At 38.7% G+C, this 21,463-nt stretch overlaps 1 protein-coding gene across 1 annotated transcript in view; it reads left to right on the top strand.

Moving 5' to 3' along the window:
- The window catches only part of ARMH3 (armadillo like helical domain containing 3), a 194,564-nt gene extending 173,337 nt beyond the window's left edge, over positions 1-21,227 (top strand). The window contains exons 25-26 of the mRNA XM_081268320.1: positions 19,470-19,586; positions 21,091-21,227. Coding sequence (XP_081124446.1) covers positions 19,470-19,586; positions 21,091-21,183 — 210 coding nt within the window. The 3' untranslated portion in view covers positions 21,184-21,227. The remainder of the gene's footprint in view (positions 1-19,469; positions 19,587-21,090) is intronic.
- The last annotated feature ends 236 nt before the right edge of the window (positions 21,228-21,463 follow it).

Genomic DNA, 21,463 nt, shown 5'->3' with positions numbered 1-21,463 from the left:
ATCAGCCTAAGGAGGAAAAATACACCTCCTTTTTCTCCTTTGAACCTCCAGTGAAATATTATCTCATTACAAATCCATAAACAATTGTCTAATGACCATTATTTAGAGTGTGTTTCCTCTAAGAGAGCCATTATCATCTCATATTAATCTTTCATGAAGAAGGAAAAGGAGAACCATCATTAGGAATATTAGCAAAGGCAGGAATCAAGTCCCTGAGCTTTACAAATGATTAAATTTGTCAGAAGGTCCAGGTAAAAACTAAGTTCTATGAACTAAAAAATGTTCATAGGACTATATGCATGGTGGTGCATATAGTCCTAGCAACTCAAGAAGTTGAGGCAGGAGAATCACACACCAGCCTCAGCAATTTAGTGAGGTTTTATCTCAAAATAAAATTTAGAAAAGAAATTGGATGTAATCTAGGGCTTGCCTAGCATGTGTGAGGCCCTGGGTCCAGTCCCCAATACCAAAATAAATAAACTAATGAATGACTTTATGATATGTAAATTATACCTTTATGAAAGTTCTAAAAGGAAAAAAACCTGTCAAAACTGTTTTCAAAAGTGGTTATACCATTTTTCATTCCACTCAATAGCATATAGTGTTTCCAACTACTTCATATCCTTGTCACACTTGGAATTATGAGTCTTTTAATTTTATCCATTCTAATAGGCATGTAGTACATACATTCATTACAGTTTTGTTTTTGGTTTTAGGAATTGAACCAGGGGTACTCAACCATGGAGCCACATCCCCAGCCCTTTTTAATATTTATTTAGAGACAGAGTCTTGCTAAATTCCTTAGGATCTTGCTAAATTACTGAGGCTAGCTTTGAACTTGCAATCCTCCTGCCTCAGCCTCCCAAATCGTTGGGATTATAGGCATGGGCCACTGTGTTCTGGCCATTACTTCCCCCCCCCCATGGTGCTAGGGATCGAACCCAGGACCTTGTGCATGCAAGGCAAGCACTCTACCAACTGAACTATATCCCCAGCCCTACATTTTTAAAATAATTTTTTAAATATTTATTTTTTAGTTTTAGGTGGACACAATATCTTTATTTTATTTTTATGTGGTACTGAGGATCGAACCCAGTGCTTCATGCATGCTAGTGAGCATTCTACCAGTGAGCCACAACCTGAGCCCCCCCCTACATTTTTTTATTATTAGTTCTCTCTCCTCCCTCCCTCCCTCTCCCTCCCTCTCCCTCCCTCTCCCTCTCTCCCTCCCTCTCTCTCTCTCTCTCTCTCTCTCTCTCTCTCTCTCTCTCTTTCTTTCTGTGGGGGGCAGTGGCGAGTACCAGGGATTGAACCCAGGGGTATTCAACCATTGAGCCACATCCCCAGTCCTTTTTTATATTTTATTTAGATACAAGATTAATATGAGATGATAATGGCTGTCTTAGAGGGAACACACTCTAAATAAGGGTCATTAGACAATTGTTTATGGATTTGTAATGAGATAATATTTCACTGGAGGTTCAAAGGAGAAAAAGGAGGTGTATTTTTCCTCCTTAGGCTGATCAGGTGGGGGCTGATGTAGTCACAATTGCTAAATTGTGGAGGCTGTCTTTGAACCCGAGTATCCTCCTGCCTCAGCCTCCCAGACCTCTGGGATTACAGGCATGCACTTCAGCTCCCAGCTATTATTAGTTTTAATTGGCATGATGGCTGGTACCATAAGCAGCTTTTCATACATAAGGCCATTATATATCTTCTTTTGAACCCATAGATTATCTGAAGTGTCCAGACCATTTGCCTATTTTTGAAATTTGATTATTTTTTTTATTGTCATTCATGAGTTTTTGTGTACTGTGGATACAAGTTCTTTGCTGTATATATTGTATTGCAGATATGTTCTCCGGGTCAAGAGCTCCCATTTGCATTTTCTTCATGATGTCTTTCAAAAACCAAACCTTTGTGTGTGTGTGTGTGTATGCTGAAAATTGAACCCAAGGGTGCTTAACCCACTGAGCTACATCTTCAGCCCTATTTAATTATTTTATTTTGAGACAGGGTTTCACTAAGTTGCCAAGGCTGGCCTCGAATTTGTGATCTTTCTGCCTAAACTACCTGATTTGCTGGGATTAAATGTGTGTGCTACCATGCCTGCCTTTTTCTAACTTCTTAAAGTAAAAATTTAGGTCATTGATTTGAGATCTTTCTTATTTTCTAATATAAAAATTTAGTGCTGTGAATTTCCCATGTTAATAGCATCACATAAGTTTTTTTTAATTTGTTTAATGTTTATTTTTTTAAGTTGTAGTTGGACATAATACCTTTATTTATTTATTTTTATGTGGTGCTGAGGATCGAACCCAGGGCCTTGTACCTGCTAGGCAAGTGCTCTACCGCTGAGCCACAGCCCCAACCCATCACATAAGTTTTAATATGTTTTGTTTTCATTTTCATTCAGTTCAAAATATGTTTTGATTTATCTTGTGATATTTAGAAATGCATTGTTTATTTCCATTGTTTGGGGGTTTTCCAGATATATTTCTCTTACTGATTTTTTTGTTTTGTTTTGTTTTGTTATTGGTATTTACCACTAAGCTATATCTTAGCCCTTTTTATTTTTTATTGTGAGACAGGGTCTCACTGAGTTGCTTAGGGCCCCACTAAGTTGCTGAAACTGGCTTTGAATTTGGGATAGTCCTGCCTCAATCTCTCAAGCTGTTGGGATTACAGTTGTGTGTCATCACACCTCTCTGTTACTGATTTATTGAATTCCCTGGTGGTCAGACCTTGATGTGATTCCAATTTTTAGAAACTTATTGAGATTTGGTTCTGGTTCCACATAGAGTCTTCTGGTTGAATGTTCTATGTGTACTTGAAAAATATGTATTCTGCTATTGTTGAGTAGAGTTTCTATAAATACCTTTTAGGTCAAGTTGGGTTGATAGTGTTTAAATCTCTCTACTGACTTTCTGTCTGCTTGTCCTATCAGTTACTGAGAGTAGTATTGAAACTTTCAACTATAATTGTAGATTTTTCTTTTTCTTCTTTTGGCCTGTCAGTTTTGCTTCATTCAGAGTTCTGAAGCTCACATAAATATAAGGTACAGATACATATTGGCTTGTTATGTCTGCATAATGAATTGACCCAATTATTGATAAATTTTACTCTTTATGCCTGACACTGTAACTTTTTTTTTTTTTTAGGGGAGTGTACCAGGGATTGAACTCAGGGGGCACTCGACCACTGAGCCATATCCCCAGCCCAGTTTTTTAGTATTTTATTAGAGACAGGGTCTCACTTAGTTACTTAGTGCCTCCCTGTTGCTGAGGCTGGTTTTGAACCCTTGATCCTCCTGTCTCAGCCTCCCGAGCTATTGAGAGTACAGGCTCCACCGCACCCAACCTGTTCCTTATTTTAAGTCGTCTTTGTCAGAAATTGATATAGCAATTTTACTTCCTTTTTTGTTTTTATTGTTGTTGTTGCAGTAATGGGGATTAAACCCAGGGTTTAATGAGCATGCTAGGCATATACTCTACCACAGAACTATATCTACCAAGCTATATCCCCAGCCCCTCCTCCTGTCTTTTAATTAGTATTTGTATACCATATCTTTTTTTTTTTTTTTTGGTTTTTAGTTATACATGATAGTAGAATGTATTTTGGCAGAATATACATACATAGAGTATAACTTATTCTATTTAAGTTCTCATTCTTGTGGTCATACATGGTATAGAGTTACTGTGATTCTTTTTACATATTTTTAGTTTCAACTTGTATGTTTATATTTTAGATGTACTAATTTGGTTTATTTTAGTGGATTACTTTTAGACAGCAATAGTAATGTCTTGATTTGGGAGGCTGAAACAAGAGGATCACAGGTTCTAATCCAACCTCAGCAACTTAGAGAGACTCTCTCTCAAAATAAAAAATAAAAAGGCTGCAGATGTAGTTCAGTGATAGATCAGCCATGGGTTAAATACCCAGTATCAAAAAGGGGGGGGGGTGGATAGAGTCTTGATTTTATTAATCCAGTCTGACAATCTTTGCTTTTTAATTGGAGTATTATATTTATTTACAATATAGCTGAGTTAAAATTGACCTATCTGCTTTTCACTATTTCTCCAGTATTTCTTATTGTTTTGTTGTGTTTTTTTTTTTTAATGATTCCATTTTATGTCCACTTTATTTTTATTTTATTTATTTATTTTTTGGTATCGGAGATTGAACCCAGCGGTACTTAACCACTGAGCCACATCCCCAACCCTTTTTTATATTTTACTCTGAGACAGGGTCTCACTGAGTTGTTTAGGGCCTTGCTAAATTGCTGAGGCTGGCTTTGAACTTGCGATCCTCCTGCCTCAGCTTCTGGAGCTGTTGGGATTTCAGGTACCACCACACCCAGCTCTACTCTATTTTTTTTTAGCTATCCTCCTTTATTTTATTTATTTATTTATTTTTTAGTGACTCCTCTAGGGTTTATAGAATATATTTTTTTTTCTTCAGTACTAGGAATTGGACTCATGGCCTTGCACATGCTAGGTAAGCATTCTACCACTTAGCTACATACATCTACATTCCTTTTTAAAATTCTTAACAGCTACCATTCTGGCTATAGATGAAATCTCAGAGTAGTTTTGATTTGCATTTCTCTAATTGCTAGAGATGCTGAACATTTTTTCATATATTTGTTGATTGATTGTATATCATCTTCTGAGAAATTTCTGTTCAGTTTCTTGGCCCATTTATTGATTGTTTTTTTTTTGTTGTTTTGTTTTGTTTTTTTTGCTTTTTATTTATGGTGTTAAGATTTTTGAGTTCTTTTTTTTAAGAGAGAGAATTTTTTAATATTTATTTTTTTTAGTTTTTAGCGGACACAACATCTTTGTTTTGTTTTGTTTTGTTTTTTGTATATGGTGCTAAGGATCGAACCTGGGCTGCACGCATGCCAGGCAAATGCCACATCCCCAGCCCATTGAGTTCTTTATATATCCTAGAAATTAGAGCTCTATCTGATGTTCGTGTAGTAAAAACTTGCTCCCAATCTTTAGACTCTCTATTCATCTAACTGATTGTTTCTTTTGCTGAGAAGCTTTTTAGTTTGAATTCATCCTATTTATTAAAACTTGATTTTATTTCTTATACTGTAGGAATCTTATTAAGGAAGTCAGGCCTAATCCGACATGATGGAGATTTGGGTCTACTTTTTCTTCTATTATGTGCAGGGTCTCTGGTTTAATTCCTAGGTCCTTGATCCACTTTAAGTTGAGTTTTGTGCATATGGATTTCATTTTGTTGCATATGGATTTCCAGTATTCCCAGCACCATTTGTTGAAGAGGCTATCTTTTCTCCAATATATGTTTTTGGCGCCTTTGTCTAATATAAAATAACTGTATTTATGTGGGTTTGTGTCTGCGTCTTCTATTCTGTACCATTGGTCTACAAGTCTATTTTGGTGCCAATACCATGCTGTTTTTGTTACTATTGCTCTGTAGTATAGTTTAAGGTCTGGTATAGTGATGCCACCTGCTTCACTCTTCTTGCTAAGGATTGCTTTAGCTATTCTGGGTCTCTTATTTTTCCAGATGAATTTCATGACTGCTTTTTCTTTTTCTATGAGGAATGTCATTGGGATTTTGATTGGAATTGCATTAAATCTGTATAGTGATTATGATACTATGGTCATTTTGACAATATTAATTTTGCCTATTAAAGGACAAGGGAGATCTTTCCATCTTCTAAGGTCTTCTTGAATTTCTTTCTTTAGTCTTCCATAGTTTCATTGTAGAGGACTTTCACCTTTTTCATTAAGTTGATTCCCAAGTATTTTTTTTTTTGAGGCTATCATAAATGGGGTAGTTTTCCTACTTTCTTTTTTAGAGGATTTATCACTGATGTACAAAAATGCCTTTGATTTATGGGTGTTGATTTTATATCCTGCTACTTTGCTGAATTTATTTATTAGCTCTAGAAGTTTTCTGGTAGAAATTTTTGGATCTTCTAGGTATAGAATCATATTGTTGGCAAATAGTGATAGTTTGAGTTCTTCTTTTTCTATCCGTGTCCCTTTAATTTCTTTCTTCTAATTGCTCTGTCTAGAGTTTCAAGGACTGTGTTAAATAGAAGTGATGAAAGAGGGCATCCCTGTCTTGTTCCAGTTTTTAGAGGGAATGCTTTTAAATTTTCTCCATTTAGAATTATGTTGATTCTTATCTTTAAGTCTATCGATGTGATGAATTACATTTATTTATTTCCACATGTTGAACCAACCTTGCGTCCCTGGGATGAACCCCACTTGATCGTGGTACACTATCTTTTTTATATGTTTTTTAATTTGATTTGCCAGAATTTTATTGAGAATTTTTGTATCTATGTTCATTAAAGATATTGGTCTGAAGTTTTCTTTCTTTGATGTGTCTTTGCCTGGTTTTGGAATCAGGGTGAGATTGGTCTCATAAAATAAGTTTGGAAGTTTTCCTCTTTTTCTATTTCATGAAATAATTTGAGGAGTATTGGTATTAGTTCTGCTTTGAAGGTCTTATAGAACTAAGCTGTGTATCCATCTGGTCCTGGGCTTTTCTTGGTTGGTAGGCTTCTGATTGTATCTTCTATTTCATTGCTTGAAATTGATCTGTTTAACTTGAGTTCATCCTGGTTCAATTTGGGCAAATCATATAACTAGAAATTCGTCGATGTCTTCAGTATTTTCTATTTTATTGGAGTACAAATTTTCAAAATAATTTCTAATTATCTTCTGTATTTCTGTAGAGTCTGTCATGATAATTTCTTTTTCATCATGGATGTCAGTAATTTGAGTTTTCTCTCTCCTTCTCTTTGTTAGCATGGCTAAAGAGTTTATCAATTTTATTCATTTTTTTCAAAGAACCAACTTTTTGTTTTGTGAATTCAAACTAATGTTATATGCTTTTATAACATGTAATAACCTTGCAGTAGTATATTTCCATTTCCCCCCTTATGTTATTGTCATGTATTTTTCTTCTATGAATTTGGTAAATTTCACAATACATTGTTATTCTTTTTTGTTTTAAAATATCAATTGTCTTTTTTCTTGTTTTTTCTATTTACCCATATATTTATCATTTCTAGTGCTTTAGCTCCTGCTTATAGATCTAGATAATATAATTTTTCTTCTGCCAGAAGAACTTTTTTTAACCTCTCTGTAGTGCAGGGACCATTGGCAACACATTCTCTTGGAGTGTTTGAAAAGGTCTGCATTTCATCCTCCTTTCTGATGGATTTGTTTGTGTGTTTGGTACCAGGAATTGAACCATTGGTGCTTTACCCCTGAGCTACATTTCCAGTCCTTTTAATTTTTGAATTTTTTTGTTGTTGTTGTTTAAAACTTATGAATGTTCCTTTTATTATTATTACTATTATTACTCTAATCAGTTGTACATGACACTAGAAAGCTCTTCAATTTATAAGTTGCTGAAGGCCTTGCTAAGTTCCTGAAGCTGGCTTTGAACTTGGAGTCCTCCTGCCTCAGCCTCTCAAGTTACTGGGATTGATTACAGGCATGTACCATTAACTCAGCTATCTGATGGATATTTTTTGCTGAATTCTAAGTTAACAGTTTTATTGGATATCATTTCATTGTTTTCTGGCTTGCATACTTCCTGTCAAGAAATGTGAATTCTCATTTTGTTCCTCTGTATATAATGTTCCTCTAGCTGCATTTAATATTTTCTCTTTAAATCTGGTTTTCATCAATTTTATGATATGTGCCTTTTATCTACCATTTTACAGTTCATTATGTTAATGGTTTTCTGTAAATAGTTGGACATTTTTATGATAACTCTTTAAAAAATATTCTTGTTGGTAATTCCATCATCTCTCTCATTTCTGAGTTTGCTTCTATTGACTGATGTTTCTCTTGGTTATATATCACATTTTTCTGCTTCTTGATATATCTGGTAATTTTTTTATTGGATACTGAACTTTGTAATTGTTATGTAGTTAAGTGTTAGATTTTGTTGTCTTTCTTCAAATAGTGTTGGACTTAACCTTGGAAAGCAGCTCAGTTGTTTGTGAAACAGCATAATCCTTTCAAAACTTCTTAATCTTCATTGGGGTAAGTTTAGAGTAGCCTTTGCCATAGGGCTAGTTTAGTGCTACTACTAAGATGTGATTGGTCTTGGGTGTGTCTGTGTCTCTGTCTCTCTCTCTGTCTCTCTCGATTTATTTGTTTGTGTTTATTGCTGAGCTAAGGATTGATTAAACCAGGGTCTTATACATTACATGCTGGGCAATTATTGTACCATGGTGTCTCTTTTGATTCCCTAGTCAAGTGCTCTCCATTCTGGTTGGTCACAATTCAGGTATCTCCCAGTCCTTTATGAACTCTGAGAATTGTTCAGCTTATAGACCTTCAGTCTTTTTAAAATTTTTTAAAAATTTTTTGGTCTGACCTGATTGAATTAGACTCTACATGTATATAGTCATTATTTACCAATGGTTCCAAGAGAAACAGTATGCAAAATTTAGAAGCTTTTTCTCTATCTCCTTCCTCTCTTATGATCTATGTCACAGATTTCAGCTTCCTTTCTCTCTCCAAAGTCATACACCTCTTTAGCCCAGCCAGAACTTCATGCTTGCCTTGTTTTCTTTTTCTCAGAATTCCTGTCCTGTACTGTCTGCTATCCAGTGTCTAAAAACAGTTGGTTCATTTCCAGTTATCAGTTACTCCAGCATGACTGAAGTGGAACTCCTAAACTACTTTAAAGTATTTCAATATTCCCTGAATTACCCAGCTGAATTTTTTAAAATTCCATATACACTTTTGGAGAACTCTCCCTTGCATTAACTATTTATTTTGTCTTTTCCTACTTCATTCTCTTTCTTCCTTCTTTTTCTAGTTTCTACAAGAGAAAATCTTGAATGTATATTAGAAACTCTACACACACACACACACACACACACACACAAATGCACACACAGTAGTGAGATGTGACCTCACTAAATTACCTAGGGAGACCTTGAACTTGTAGTCATCCTGCCTCTGAGTAGCCTGAAGTTATAGGTGTGTATCACCACACCCAGCTATTTTTATGTCTTTTAAAAGGTCACTGAGTTAACCCCCAGTACACACACACACACAAAAAAAAAAACCCCACATATATATGTGAGCGTGAATGGGTTTTTTGTTTGTTTGTTTGTTTGTTTTTTGTTTTTTGTTTTTTTTGCAACATAGTCTCTACTATTTTGTCCTTTCAACTGTCACTTTTTTCCTTTTTTGGCACTTGGGACTGAATTCAGGGGCACTTTCTTACTGAGTTATACCCCCAGCCCTTATTATTTTTTATTTTAAAACAGGGTTACTAAGTTACTTAGGGGCACACTAAGTTGCTCAGGCTGGACTCAAACTCACTACCCACCTGTCTCAGCCTCCCAAGTCACTGGGATTAGAGGCATGTGCCAATACTCACTGTCCATGAGGACATGGACCAAGCATTGTCCTGTATAAGAGTAAACAGACAGCATCTAAAGGAAGTTTATAGTCTCCCCTGGGCTAGTTACACTTGGAGCTCATAGATCTGATTGTTTCTTCTTGTCTTCTGAGGTACGAATCTTTTGGTTGCTATGCTGAACAGGTACTAAAAATAGCTTAGCAAGACTTTGAACTTGTGTGCTGAAAGATCACTATGTGTGTCTGCTTAGATTGTTTTGGACAGTTAGCTAATGAATATACTGCATAGATATTAAAGATGAGGTGAACTTAAGTAGTTAAAATTTGTCTCTAAATTGAACCCACTGCAGAAGGGCATTTCAGAATGCATCATTTCTGAGGAAGTAAACCTATAGTTTGTATGTTAGGGAAGTAAAATGATATTCTTTCCCATCTTTTGTTCATCCTTTCTACGGGACTTTTTTTTTTTTCCCTAGTGTCAGTATTGAGCCCAAATGATCTGCCTTTCAGGTGATTGGCTCTGGTAGTCCTTACAGCTGCTGTCTCAAAGGTTCTACTATATTAGTGGAGAGTTTTGTACTCAGATTTAGCTCCCAGAAAGTGGAAGAAGTAGGAGACAAAAGACATCTGGCTTCCTTAATTGTCTCTGTCTTAAAAATTGTGACACTGTTTCAACCTCTCTGCTCATTCACTGTTTGGTTATGCTGAAACCATGTGTAGTGCTGTTGGTGCCCCTGTATGTGTTTACGTGTTTTGTGTGCCTATTCATGGTTTTTTATCTTGATTCTTCAATTACCCTATTCATGGTGATTTATATTGCTTAATAAAGGCAGTATTGACTCTGAGTGCTTTAGAGACCTATCAGGGTGCTAAGAACAGTGCTTAGTGTTAGACTGTCAAGGTCTATCTCTAATCTTACCATGTGACCTTTATGAGAGATTCCTTTCCTTTTTGGTTGACCCTGTGTTACTAAATTAGTCCACAATGTTAAGTGTTTACTATTTCTTAGGACTCTATTAGGTATTATAAAAAATCTATAATGTAACACAGGGTCACTTCCTTTAGGGTGATAAGCATCTAACTATGACAAATTTCAGTGAGGAAATCAGTAGTAGTAGTAGTAGTAGTAGTAGTAGTAGTAGTAGAGTAGTAGTAGTAGAATGTTTCTCCAGAAGAGAGTCTGCCACTATACCTGCCTACACCTGCTAGTGCACAAGCTCTAGGGCAGTTGTGTTCTTTTCTCCAAAGTAAATTCCTCCATAGAAAGCCTGTAGGATACAGATATCTTCTAGAAAGGGGAGATGGGAGAGCTTGCTTGTTTATGGCAGGAGTTAGCAGAGAAGCTATGAAAACAGGCCAGTTTTCCCAATTTCAGGTCCTAAAAAATAGTCATAGGGTCATATCAGGGTGAAAGAAAATAATAATAGTAACAGCTACAGTTCTTAAACACTTTCTGTATATCAGGCACTACACTTGGCACCTCGTATTCATTGCCTATTTAGTCCTCAGAACTAGCTCTATATGTTTAAAATATTGTTATGCCCATTTTAAAGATAAAGAAACAGGCTCCCCCAGCTGGTAAATGGTGAAGATGGGATATGAGTCCAGGAAGAATAGCTCTTAAGCTGTACTCTTTTCTTCCTCCCTCTACCCCCTCCCTCTCTTTCTTTTTTTTTAATATTTATTTTTTAGTTTTAGTTGGACACAATATCTTTATTTTACATTTATGTGGTTCTGAGGATCAAACCCAATGCCTCATGCATACTAGGCAAGCACTCTACCACTAAGCCATAACCCCAGCCCTTTCTTTCTTTCTTTTACTGGGGATTGAACTCAGGGGTACTCCACCACTGAGCTACATTACTAGTTCTTTTTATTTTGTATTTTGAGGCAGAGTTTCACTAAGTTATTGAGGGTCTCATTAAATTGTGCAGGCTGACCTCAAACTTGCGATCCTCCTGCCTCAGCCTCACAAATCATTGGGATTATAGGCATGTGCCACCACATCCAGCTCCATCCATACTCTTAACCACTATGTTGTTTTGGAAATACTAGCTATTGGATAAAACTTTTTTTTAGCACCCAGGTACAAGTAGACCTAACAGCTAGGGTCTTGCTTACATAATGTCTTTACAGTGCTTCTTATCTAGCTATAGTCCTGAATTTAGAACAGTAAGTATGGATTATGGAAAAACAATCGGTTTTTGCTTCTCTCTGATCAGAATTCCTCTTCCAAGCTGTCCAGCACCTGGCTACCACTTAACTTAGTTGTGATCATGCCACTGAGAGGCTGTCCTTAGGCTGGTGAAATTACAAGGTTAATACAGACCTTTTGTACTTTCTGTGAGAAAACAGAGCTGCTCCTCATTGGGAGATATTAACAGTCTGGGGAAGGTCTGGATTTAGGAAAGTAAAGGAAGGGTGGGAGGCTAAATTAAGTATTTTCAAAGGAAATGAAAGATCGGACCTTCTATTTTTCTTTCAGTCTCTTGACAAAGTATAGATTATTTCAGCCCTATAACAAATCCAGTGAAGAAAGTTGAGCAAGTTAAGTAGGTCATTCTCATTTTTATAGGAAAAGGTAATTTCCTTTAAGTTGGAGGAAGATTACTGGGTATTAAAAGAAGAAAGGCTTTATCTTTCCTTGCTAAGAAATGGTAGGTATATTTGACTTGTTATATTATTTCTCTGCAGATGATAAGAAAACCCCAGTGCATTTACCACAAAAACTACCTGTAGCTACTTAGACCTTCTTCTTCTTTATAGCAGTCTATTTGGGTGCAGGCCAGTGGATAAGCTACTGACCATTTATGAAGACCTACTGTGCACTCGGCACTGTTTCTTTTAGGGATGGGACATTATGATATGACCAAGAGGTCAGAACAGTGAATATTTTTTAGGGGTGTGCTAGAGAGCAAATCTGAATATCCAGACCTTGGTTCTATGGGTGCCAGGATGGGTGCATCCAAAATCCTGAACCATCATGAGGAAAGACATTTCCCCTGCCTTAGACTAAATTTTTTCATTATGTCTCTATCATCAACTTGTAGAACATGCAATATCTGCTTGGCCCTTTTTAACTGATGGGAGAGAGAAGCAAGGGCATGATCCAGACTTACACATGATAATGTTCTTGTTTAAGGTTTCAGAGTTGATCCATCTTCAGTGGGAGAGATAGTCAAAGTTTATCATGAAAATTTTCTAAAAAGCCTTTTTATCTTTTATTCCTCTTAATTCCCTCTTATATCTGTATCAAACCATACATGTCTTGTGTGTGCGCGTGCTTGTGTGCATGGTGCTGGGGATTGAACCCATGGCCTTGTGCATGCAAGGCAAGCACACTACCAACTGAGCTATATCCCCAGCCCTATGTCATACCATCCAGACATAAATTTTTCTTTGATTATGTTTGACAGGATTCAAACAGAACTACATGGAAGTAGAACAGAATGATTACAGTCTCTTTGGGAGAATAGAAGTTTAGCCTTGAAGTATGAGCATTCATTATAGAAGGAATTTATTAAATCCTTTTAACACTTACCCCAAGTATGAAGTCCAGGATGGCTGTGGCCCCAAAAGTCCAACTGAAGATTTATGACCCTTGAATTTCATGCTTCTAAATGAATATTGTGCTGGGTGTGGTTGCACATGCCTATAATTTCAGCTCTTTGGGAGGCTGAGGTAGGAAGATTTGCAAATTGAATGCCAACCTTGGTAATTTAGTGAAACCTTATTTCAAAATAAAATTTTAAAAAGGGCTGAGGAAGAAGCTCAATGATAGATTGCTTACCTAGTATGTGCAGAGTCTCTGGGTTCATTCCTCAGTAAGAGAGAGGGGTATATTTGACTTGTTATATTATTCCTCTGCAGATAATAAGAAAACCCCAGTGCATTTACCACAAAAACTACCTGCAGCTACTTACTTGGAGGCTAAATTAAGTGAAGCAAGGGCATGATTTAGACTTACACATGATAATGTTCTTGTTTAAGGTTTCAGAGTTGATTTAAATTAAAAAAAAAAAAGGACTGGGGGTACAGCTCAGTGATAGAGTACTTCCCTGGCATGTACCCGGCCCTGTGTTCAATCCCCAGCACTGCAAAACATAAAAATAAAACATAAATGAGTATTGCATAATTAAGATAGCAACCCAAGGGCTGAGGTTGTGGTTCAGTGGTAGAGCGCTTGCCTACCATGCGATAAGGCGTTTGATTCTCAGCATCACATACAAATAAATAAAATAAAGGTCCATCAACAACTAAAAAATATTTGAAAAAAAAATAGCAACCCAAATCAGATTTTGCTAATTATGAGTTTTAAACTTTTGCTCGTGGTTTATACCAACTATCAACAGGGTTGAGTGGATCTTCAGTGGCTACTGGCAGAAATTAACAAGTCCTAGAACTCTGAGGAGCCTAGTCATCATTAAAGCTCAAACATGAAACCAGGCCTTCTTCCCAGCTCTCCACAGATTTAGACTTCCTATTTCTTAAAAGGAGTGAGTTTGAATTCCTTGAATCTTTGGTCTCTGAAAAACCGCCTTTTTTTTTTTTCCAAGTTGTCAATGTGCCTTTTATTTTATTTATATGTGGTGCTGAGGTTCGAACCCAGAGCCTCACACATGCTAGGCAAGCGCTCTACCACTGAGTTACAACCCCAGCCTCCTCTGAAGAACACCTTTAATCTATAAATCCAAGAACATGTCCCAGAACATGTTCCAGATTAGACTAGCCTGCTAATACAAATAGAACACTGAATTGGTTGTCTAATCCTGTTTTGTGACTTTGGGAAATTGTAATATTTCTAGACATCTATTTCTTCTTCTGTGAAATGAGGGCCATGAACTAGTATGCAATTTCAAAGGTTCCTTCTGGAACTATTATTTCTGTTGTTCTGTCCCTATGGTAACACTTTGGCATAAAAAAGTGTGGCTGCCTTCCATGTCACTTTCCTTACATGCTAGGAAAATTAATGTTCTTCTGGCCACCATTTAACCAGCTGATTCATCTTATTTGAATGTATCATATACTTTCTATTTCCATTTTTCTTTTTTCTGTTCTTTTGTTTTCTTAATTGCCTTTATTCACTTGGCACCTTCTATTTATTAGATCCTTTCATTTATATTTTTACATTTATTTTTATATATTATCTCTAATCTTTAAAATATTATAAGAAAATATTATGACTTTTTCATAGTTAAGGACTAAAAGTCAGGTCAAGTTTGAATCTAGATTTCTGATCTTATAATCTCTTTTCATTACCTCCACTGCCATCTTCCTGGCCTATGTGTATTTCCTATTCTAAAAAGGAAGTCTTTTCTGTTGCTATTCGTGGGCTCATCTTTATTTGGCAGTCTGGCTTCTAGGGCAGACCATACATGTTGCCCTGATTGAGAAATAAGTCATACTTTAGATGTTAGTTTAAATTGAGAGAAGATAATGAAAACAAGTTTGCTGATAGGACACATCCTATTACTTAGTTGTCCTTCTCTGCTGGGAATTCAGGCCAGTAAATTTGAGAATTAGCAGTTTTTCAGGCCCAGAGCAAAGCCTTCTGGCATCAAGATTGGATAGCCATCACCAGAAACTTTTCAACTTGGGAATTCTTGTTTGTGGCTGTCTTCAGGCTAGAAGATATTTCCTGTTTCAAAGGTCCTATTTTGGGGGGAAAAAAAGGCAGGAGGTAGTGGGGTGGGCCTGGTGGCAGATACCCATAATCCCAGATATTCAGGAGGTTAAGTCAGGAAGATTGCAAGTTTGAGGTCAGGTTGGGCAATTTAGTGAGACCCTGTGTCAAAATAAAATGTAAAAAAGGACTGAGGGAAGGCTGGGGTTGTGGCTCAGAGGCAGAGCATTTGCCTAGCATGCGTGAGGCACTGGGTTCGATCCCAAGCACCATCTAAAAATAAAAAATAGAGATATTGTGCCTATCTCTCTCTCTCTCTCTCTCTCTCTCTCTCTCTCTCTCTCTATTTTATTTTATTTTTAAGGACTGAGGATAGAGCCTGGTGCTAGAGCATTGATACATTGGATACTGAACAGTCTAAAGAATGCATATTGAATGTTCTCAGGGAAAGGAGTGTGTCTTTTTTTTTTAATGTTTTTTAGTTGTAGGTGAACACACTACCTTTATTAAATTTATTTATTTATTCTAATTTGTTATACATGACAGCAGAATGCATTTCAATTCATAGTACACATACAGAGCACAATTTTTCATATCTCCTGTTGTACACAAAGTAGAGTCACACCATTCATGTCTTCATACATATACTTAGGGTAATGATGTCCATCTCATTCCACCATCTTTCCTACCCCTATGCCCTCTCCCTTCCCAATACCTGTATTTTATTTTTTATTTGTATGTAGTGCTGAGGATCAAATCCAGTACCTCACACATGTGAGGCAAACACTCTACCACTGAGCTACAACCACAGCCCCAAGGAGTACATGTGTCTTAAACCTCATCAACAATTTTGAACTAACCTAATGCACTGGAATATCATCTACTTTACATCATTGATGACATCTTAATCCTGATGTGGCCAAGAGCCTCACAGTCTGTATCATGTGAAGTTGAGTCTTTAGGAGCCTCTTTGCTCATTTTTCTTTGATATAACCTGTAGTCCTGTGCACTACCAAAGTTGTAAAGGTTAGTATTGCATACTGGGCACTCTGTCTTCCGGCTCATGCATTGTTAGTTATACTTAGGACAGTGTGGTCCTTATTACAGGCTTCCTTTCACATCAAATAGAAATGTTTCTGCTTCACCAGAATCTGACATTGGCTAAGTGAAGATGTGTGAAACCCTAGCTCTTGGCTTATGATTAGAACTATCTGGAGACAATCAGAACTTCCAAACACCATTAGTAATTATAAAATTAGAACCACTTATTGACTATTCATTATGTGCCAGCCATTGGACAATCCTTATCTCATTCATCTTCACATCATTCTTTTAAGGTAGTGCTATCCCCTTTTACAGATATAAAAACTGAAACTCAAAAAAATAAAGAAAATTACATAAAATTACATAAATTTACCTGGTTAATAAGTGCTTGCCAAGCATGTACAAGGCCCTGGATTCAACCCCCAGTAGCACATATACACACAGAGTGGAACTCCAATTCAGTTTGTTTCCTTCCTTTCTCTTTCTTCTCTCTTTTCTTGGTCCTGGAGATAGAACCCAGAGATGCTTCACTACTGAACCACATCCCCAGTCCTTTTTTTAAATTTTGAGACAGGGTCTTACTAAGTTGCTAAGGCTGGCCTTGATCCTTCTGCCTCAGCCTCCCAAATTGCTAAAATTACAGGCATGTGCTACCATTCTTGGCTCAAGTAAGTTATTTTTCTATCAGGCTCTTACCAGGACCCAAGTTCCTGTCTACTAAGGGTCATAAGTGGAGATGTAAGGGTTCCTTAAAGATTAATTATGTCTTGTAGGTGATTTCTGACTTTGAAGCTATTTGAGCTAAGGTAGTGGGCCTAGTTCTAGGAATCCCACAAGCCCAACAGCTGATGAAAGAGGGTTTGTATGTGCTTGGGGACTAGACTGTTACCTGATGAATTGGGAAGGGATCTCAACCTGATAGGGGCAATTGGAGTTACCAGGAAGCCAGATCCCAAAGCTGTAAATTAGGGTAAAGTCTAAGGTCTTTTTCTTTTTCTTTTTTCTTTTTCCCCCTAGGGATTGAACCCAGGAGTGCTTTACCACTGAGCTACAGCCCCTACCCTTTTTATTTTTTTATTTTTCAGACAGGGCCTGGCTAAGTTGCTTAGGCCCTCAGCCTTCCAAGTTGCTAGAATTATAGGAATGCACCACCGGGCCCAATAAAGCCTAAGGCCTTTAAACACAATCTGAGAAATTGCTCTTGCCACACCTCAATCCAGAGTTGAAGCTCAAATGGCACATGTTCCTAAAGTCTTTAGCTCCAGAAAGCAAAATCCCAGACTTGGCAAGTGCTCTGAAGTGCTGAATGAGTTGAGGCCCAGACCTGAGCTTAGAGTGTGTTCTCTTGCAAGTAATTGAGAGGTGATGAGGGCAGGAGACAGTAGTCTAGATGAGCTGATGGGCAACTTTTTGCTAGGTAAAATAGAAAGAAAGGAAAGAAGCCCACATGAAAGACCAGGGAAGGAGGAGGCAGCACTGGGCAATATCCAGATAAGAGTGGAGCCGTAATCATGCACTGCGTAATGATCCAGCCAGGCTTCTGGTTTCCTTCTAAGGAGCTAGTAGCTCAGGAGCCTTTTCTGCTTTGAACTTCCTGTAACAAACTGTACTAGGGTATACTTTGAAAAGCCCGCCTTACTGAGAAAGGAAAATTCCCTGTTAAGTAAGACCTTAGACATTCCATTCTTCCCTGGCAAGAGGAGAATGTCTAGGTGATCAAGGGAGTCTTGGAGGCCTTAGACTCTTGGGGCATAGTTAGAAGGTAGAGACATCTCTTAACATACTGCACCTTTTTCTCAGAAATTGGCTTTGACGTGGTTTTTGTCTTTTAGTACCTGACACCTTTTTAAGGAAAGCCAAGCCCAGGTTGCTGGGTCATAGGCATTGCTGAGGCTGCCCATGTTTCAGGACTTAGGAAAACATGTATTACTTTATTTTGCTTGGTTCCTGGGGGATGTTTCCATCTTGGAGAAAATTTTGCCTTTTTGTGGGTTTGAGCCATTCACTTCTGAGCCAAGACTCTGGCTCAAGTATATAGCCCATGTTCTTGGTAAGACTGGATTATTTTGTGACTGCTCTTGCTGGGCTGTGGTCTACCTACCTACAGAGCTGACAATTGGAATTAGAAGCAAAGGAACCAGCTTGTATTAGGGTCTGTGGGAAAGAGCCAACAAAATTATTTTATGGAGTTGAGAATGTCTGGAAGGAAGAAAACTGGTCCAGAGCTGTGCCCTAGCTGTCCCTTCCTTCTGAACTGAAACTCAGAGAACTCTCCCTTAGGGACACAAGTTTTACCAGTGCTCTCCAGCTCATCTCTTTCCTCAGGAATTCTTGGCAGACAGAAGTGTTTGTTACCAAGTAAAGTCAGCCCAAACACAAATTTAGAATGGTAAAGGAACAGTCCAGAAGTACCTTTGTACTCCTTTGGAATCTATCCTCAATCCCTCTGACCTACCCTGACTCTGGCTTATTCTCTATCACCCTGCAGAGCTAATAGTCCCTCATCACTCATTTCTTCTCCTCAAGCTCCCTCCTGAGCAGGGAGTTCTCCATGATGTCATAGGCTTTCATACAGGTCAGATAAGTGCCCTTAAACTACCAAAGTGAATAGTCATTCCCTCTCCTGGTAATTCTTTTCTGCTCAACTCACTTCTGCCTACTTGATGTAGTGCCTCTCCCCTGTCAGACCTTGCCTTTATTTGATGGTCTTATAAGTTGAAGTCATATCAGGCCTAGCTATAGTAGTCCTTTCCTTCTTAACCAGTGGTACCCAAGCTTCCCAGAGTCAGCTGAAGTCTGAATCCTCCCCCTGACATTCAACAATGTCTTTCTGACATTGTTGAAGAGAGAGATCTCTCATCAAAACAGAAACTATAGCTCAGTCTTGAAAGTATGCCCTATACCCAAAGGCTTGGATGTCCAAAAGTTTCATCCACACAATGGGTAGGAAGGCTGAGTTGGCATCAAGAGATTAAAAACAAGTGGCAAGTGGTGCTAAGGAATATCCCAGGACTGAAGAAATGTAGTTCCCAGAAAGGGAGAAGCAAGAAGACACTGGCAAAGTCTGACACTGACAACCTGGCCAGAGAAAGCTTCAGGATGAGGATGAGAGAAAAATTATAGTATCAGGAATATGAGTGACCTCAGGCATTCACAGTTCTGTTACTTCTTCTCATGTTCTTTTATCATACCCAGAGTAAACATCCTTGGTGGCCAGGCTAGGTTGGTAAGGAAAGGAGGGGAATAGAAGCGATTAGGAAGTAATGTTCCCTGTGGCCTGGCTTTTTTCTGGATGATAAGTAGTGAGCCAGGGTCTTTTGGAGGTATCACCCTAGACTGAATCCAACCCAATAAGGTAGCAATGTGGGGCTAAGGCCCATGATTTACATGGTCCATGCCCTGCTCTTTACCTCCCTCAGGTGCTAGAGGTAGTACGAGCCAACTATGACACACTCACACTGAAGCTGCAGGATGGCCTGGACCAGTATGAGCGCTACTCAGAGCAGCATAAGGAAGCTGCCTTCTTCAAAGAGCTGGTGAGTATTCTGCCCCTGGCTCTGCCTATGTTTCTTGGGGGCCCATTCCCAGCTACTAGGTTCTGTTTGTAGGTGGACATTTAGGGAACAGCTGCAATTTGCCACAGGCTAAGACTAGAAGGGTCTGCTGGGATCCAATATAAAACTTCTCTACCAAAACAGTTCAAGAGGAGGCAGTGAGAGAAGAAAATATTCCCAGTGCAGTACCTCCTCTGCAGCCATGGAGACAGCCCTTGCACAGCTCCAACTGGGCCTGGGTTTTGACGTGTGTTCCCAGTGGTAGTTCTGGCTCATTGCTCCTTATCAAGGCCTCAGAGCAACTAATGAGGATAATGAGAATCAATAATTCACTTCTTCCTAAATTCCTAACTGGTTCCTAGTCTGAGTGCCCTCCTAATATAGTTCTCAGGTTTTTACTCCCTACACCCACTCCTACTCTCCAATCACTCAGCTTCCTACAGTCCCCACCCTTGGCTACCCAGAGCCAGTAAGCATTTTCTCTGCCTCCTACTCCACCTCCCAGTCAGCATCTCCACAAAACTGATCTCTCCCTATTAATTGTCCCTTTTCTGCCCTGTGATCAGAGCTGCTCTCAGGAAAAATTCAGCCTCCCTATAGTCCTACCACACCACCTGCTTGGTTTACATAAACTTTCTGGCTGGGAACTAAGACCAGGACACTGAGGCCTCTGTACCTACTTCCCATGTCTTTAGACTTCCCTCTGCTGGAGTATAACTTCCAGTGGCCTAGCTTTTACTTCCCCACACCACATCCATCCACAGTGAAGGTGCTAGATTTTAGATCATGTCTTGTGCTAAACACAGCCCAAATCTGACCCTGATATGACCTCCTCAGGATTTCTCTGGTGTGAGTTAGTTGGGAACAGAGAAGCCAATAGTGTAAGGATATAGCAAGTAAGAGTATTTTTATGGGGTAGTTGATGAGTCTTTATGTCCATGTTGGGGAATTACTGGGGACCAGCAATTAACTATTGGGAGATGAAAAAGATTGTGAAGGAGAATTAGAGGAGCTCTGTCTTTAGGCTCTTTGGTGGTAGCCTCTGCCTTACTCAGCTCTCCTGTTTGCACTTCTGGCACAGGGATGCAAAGTGAGTCTGGTCCAGTTGGGAGTTAATGAACTTGAGTTGCTTGCTGTTTGCCACGCTGTTCTTTCCTGTTTCCTACCTAACAACTTTATTAACTTTTCTACAACAAAGCAGATTTTAGGGCTCAGGACACACACTATCTCCTCCCCCGACCCTTTTGTTTCTCATAAACATACACATGGATGAACCTCCTTGCAGAGTCTGCTAGATTCCTTGTGGAACCCTCTCATAATAGAGAGTTTGGCCCTCTCAGCTGTTCTCCATAGGTCTTTCCCCTGATGGCATGGTGGATACTTCCTTATCACTGTGCCACAGGCACTGCTGTCTGCTCTTTGTAACTGACTATGTCCTGTTTTCTCTCTTTCTGTGCCTTCCCACCTTACCCCTACCCTTTCCCAGGTTCGATCCATTAGCACCAATGTCCGGAGGAACCTGGCCTTCCACACACTCAGCCAGGAGGTCCTGCTAAAGGAGTTCTCCACTATCTCCTGAGGCCATGCCCACCTGACAGCCACTGACTGCCCTTACTCATGAGGCTCCTGAGCTGGAGGGGTGCAAGGGGAGAGGGGGCTGCCTCCAAGACTGGAGAGAAACAGATACTGAGTTCTCCTGGTGAAGGCCACACTTCAGTGAAGCTTGGACAGCAGGGGCAAGCCAGGGATGATCTTATTTGGGGAGGAATGGGTGGGCAAAAGGAGAGACATCCAAGAACATGGGGACTTCTAGGTGGGTCCCCTGGACACCCCCTCACATTTCCAATTAGCTTTACAAG

This window comes from Spermophilus citellus (assembly GCF_964194105.1).
Source record: "Spermophilus citellus genome assembly, chromosome: 15".
NCBI lineage: Eukaryota > Metazoa > Chordata > Mammalia > Rodentia > Sciuridae > Spermophilus > Spermophilus citellus.
The sequence above is the reverse complement of the archived record's forward strand: the minus strand, read 5'-3'. Positions and strand labels throughout refer to the sequence as shown.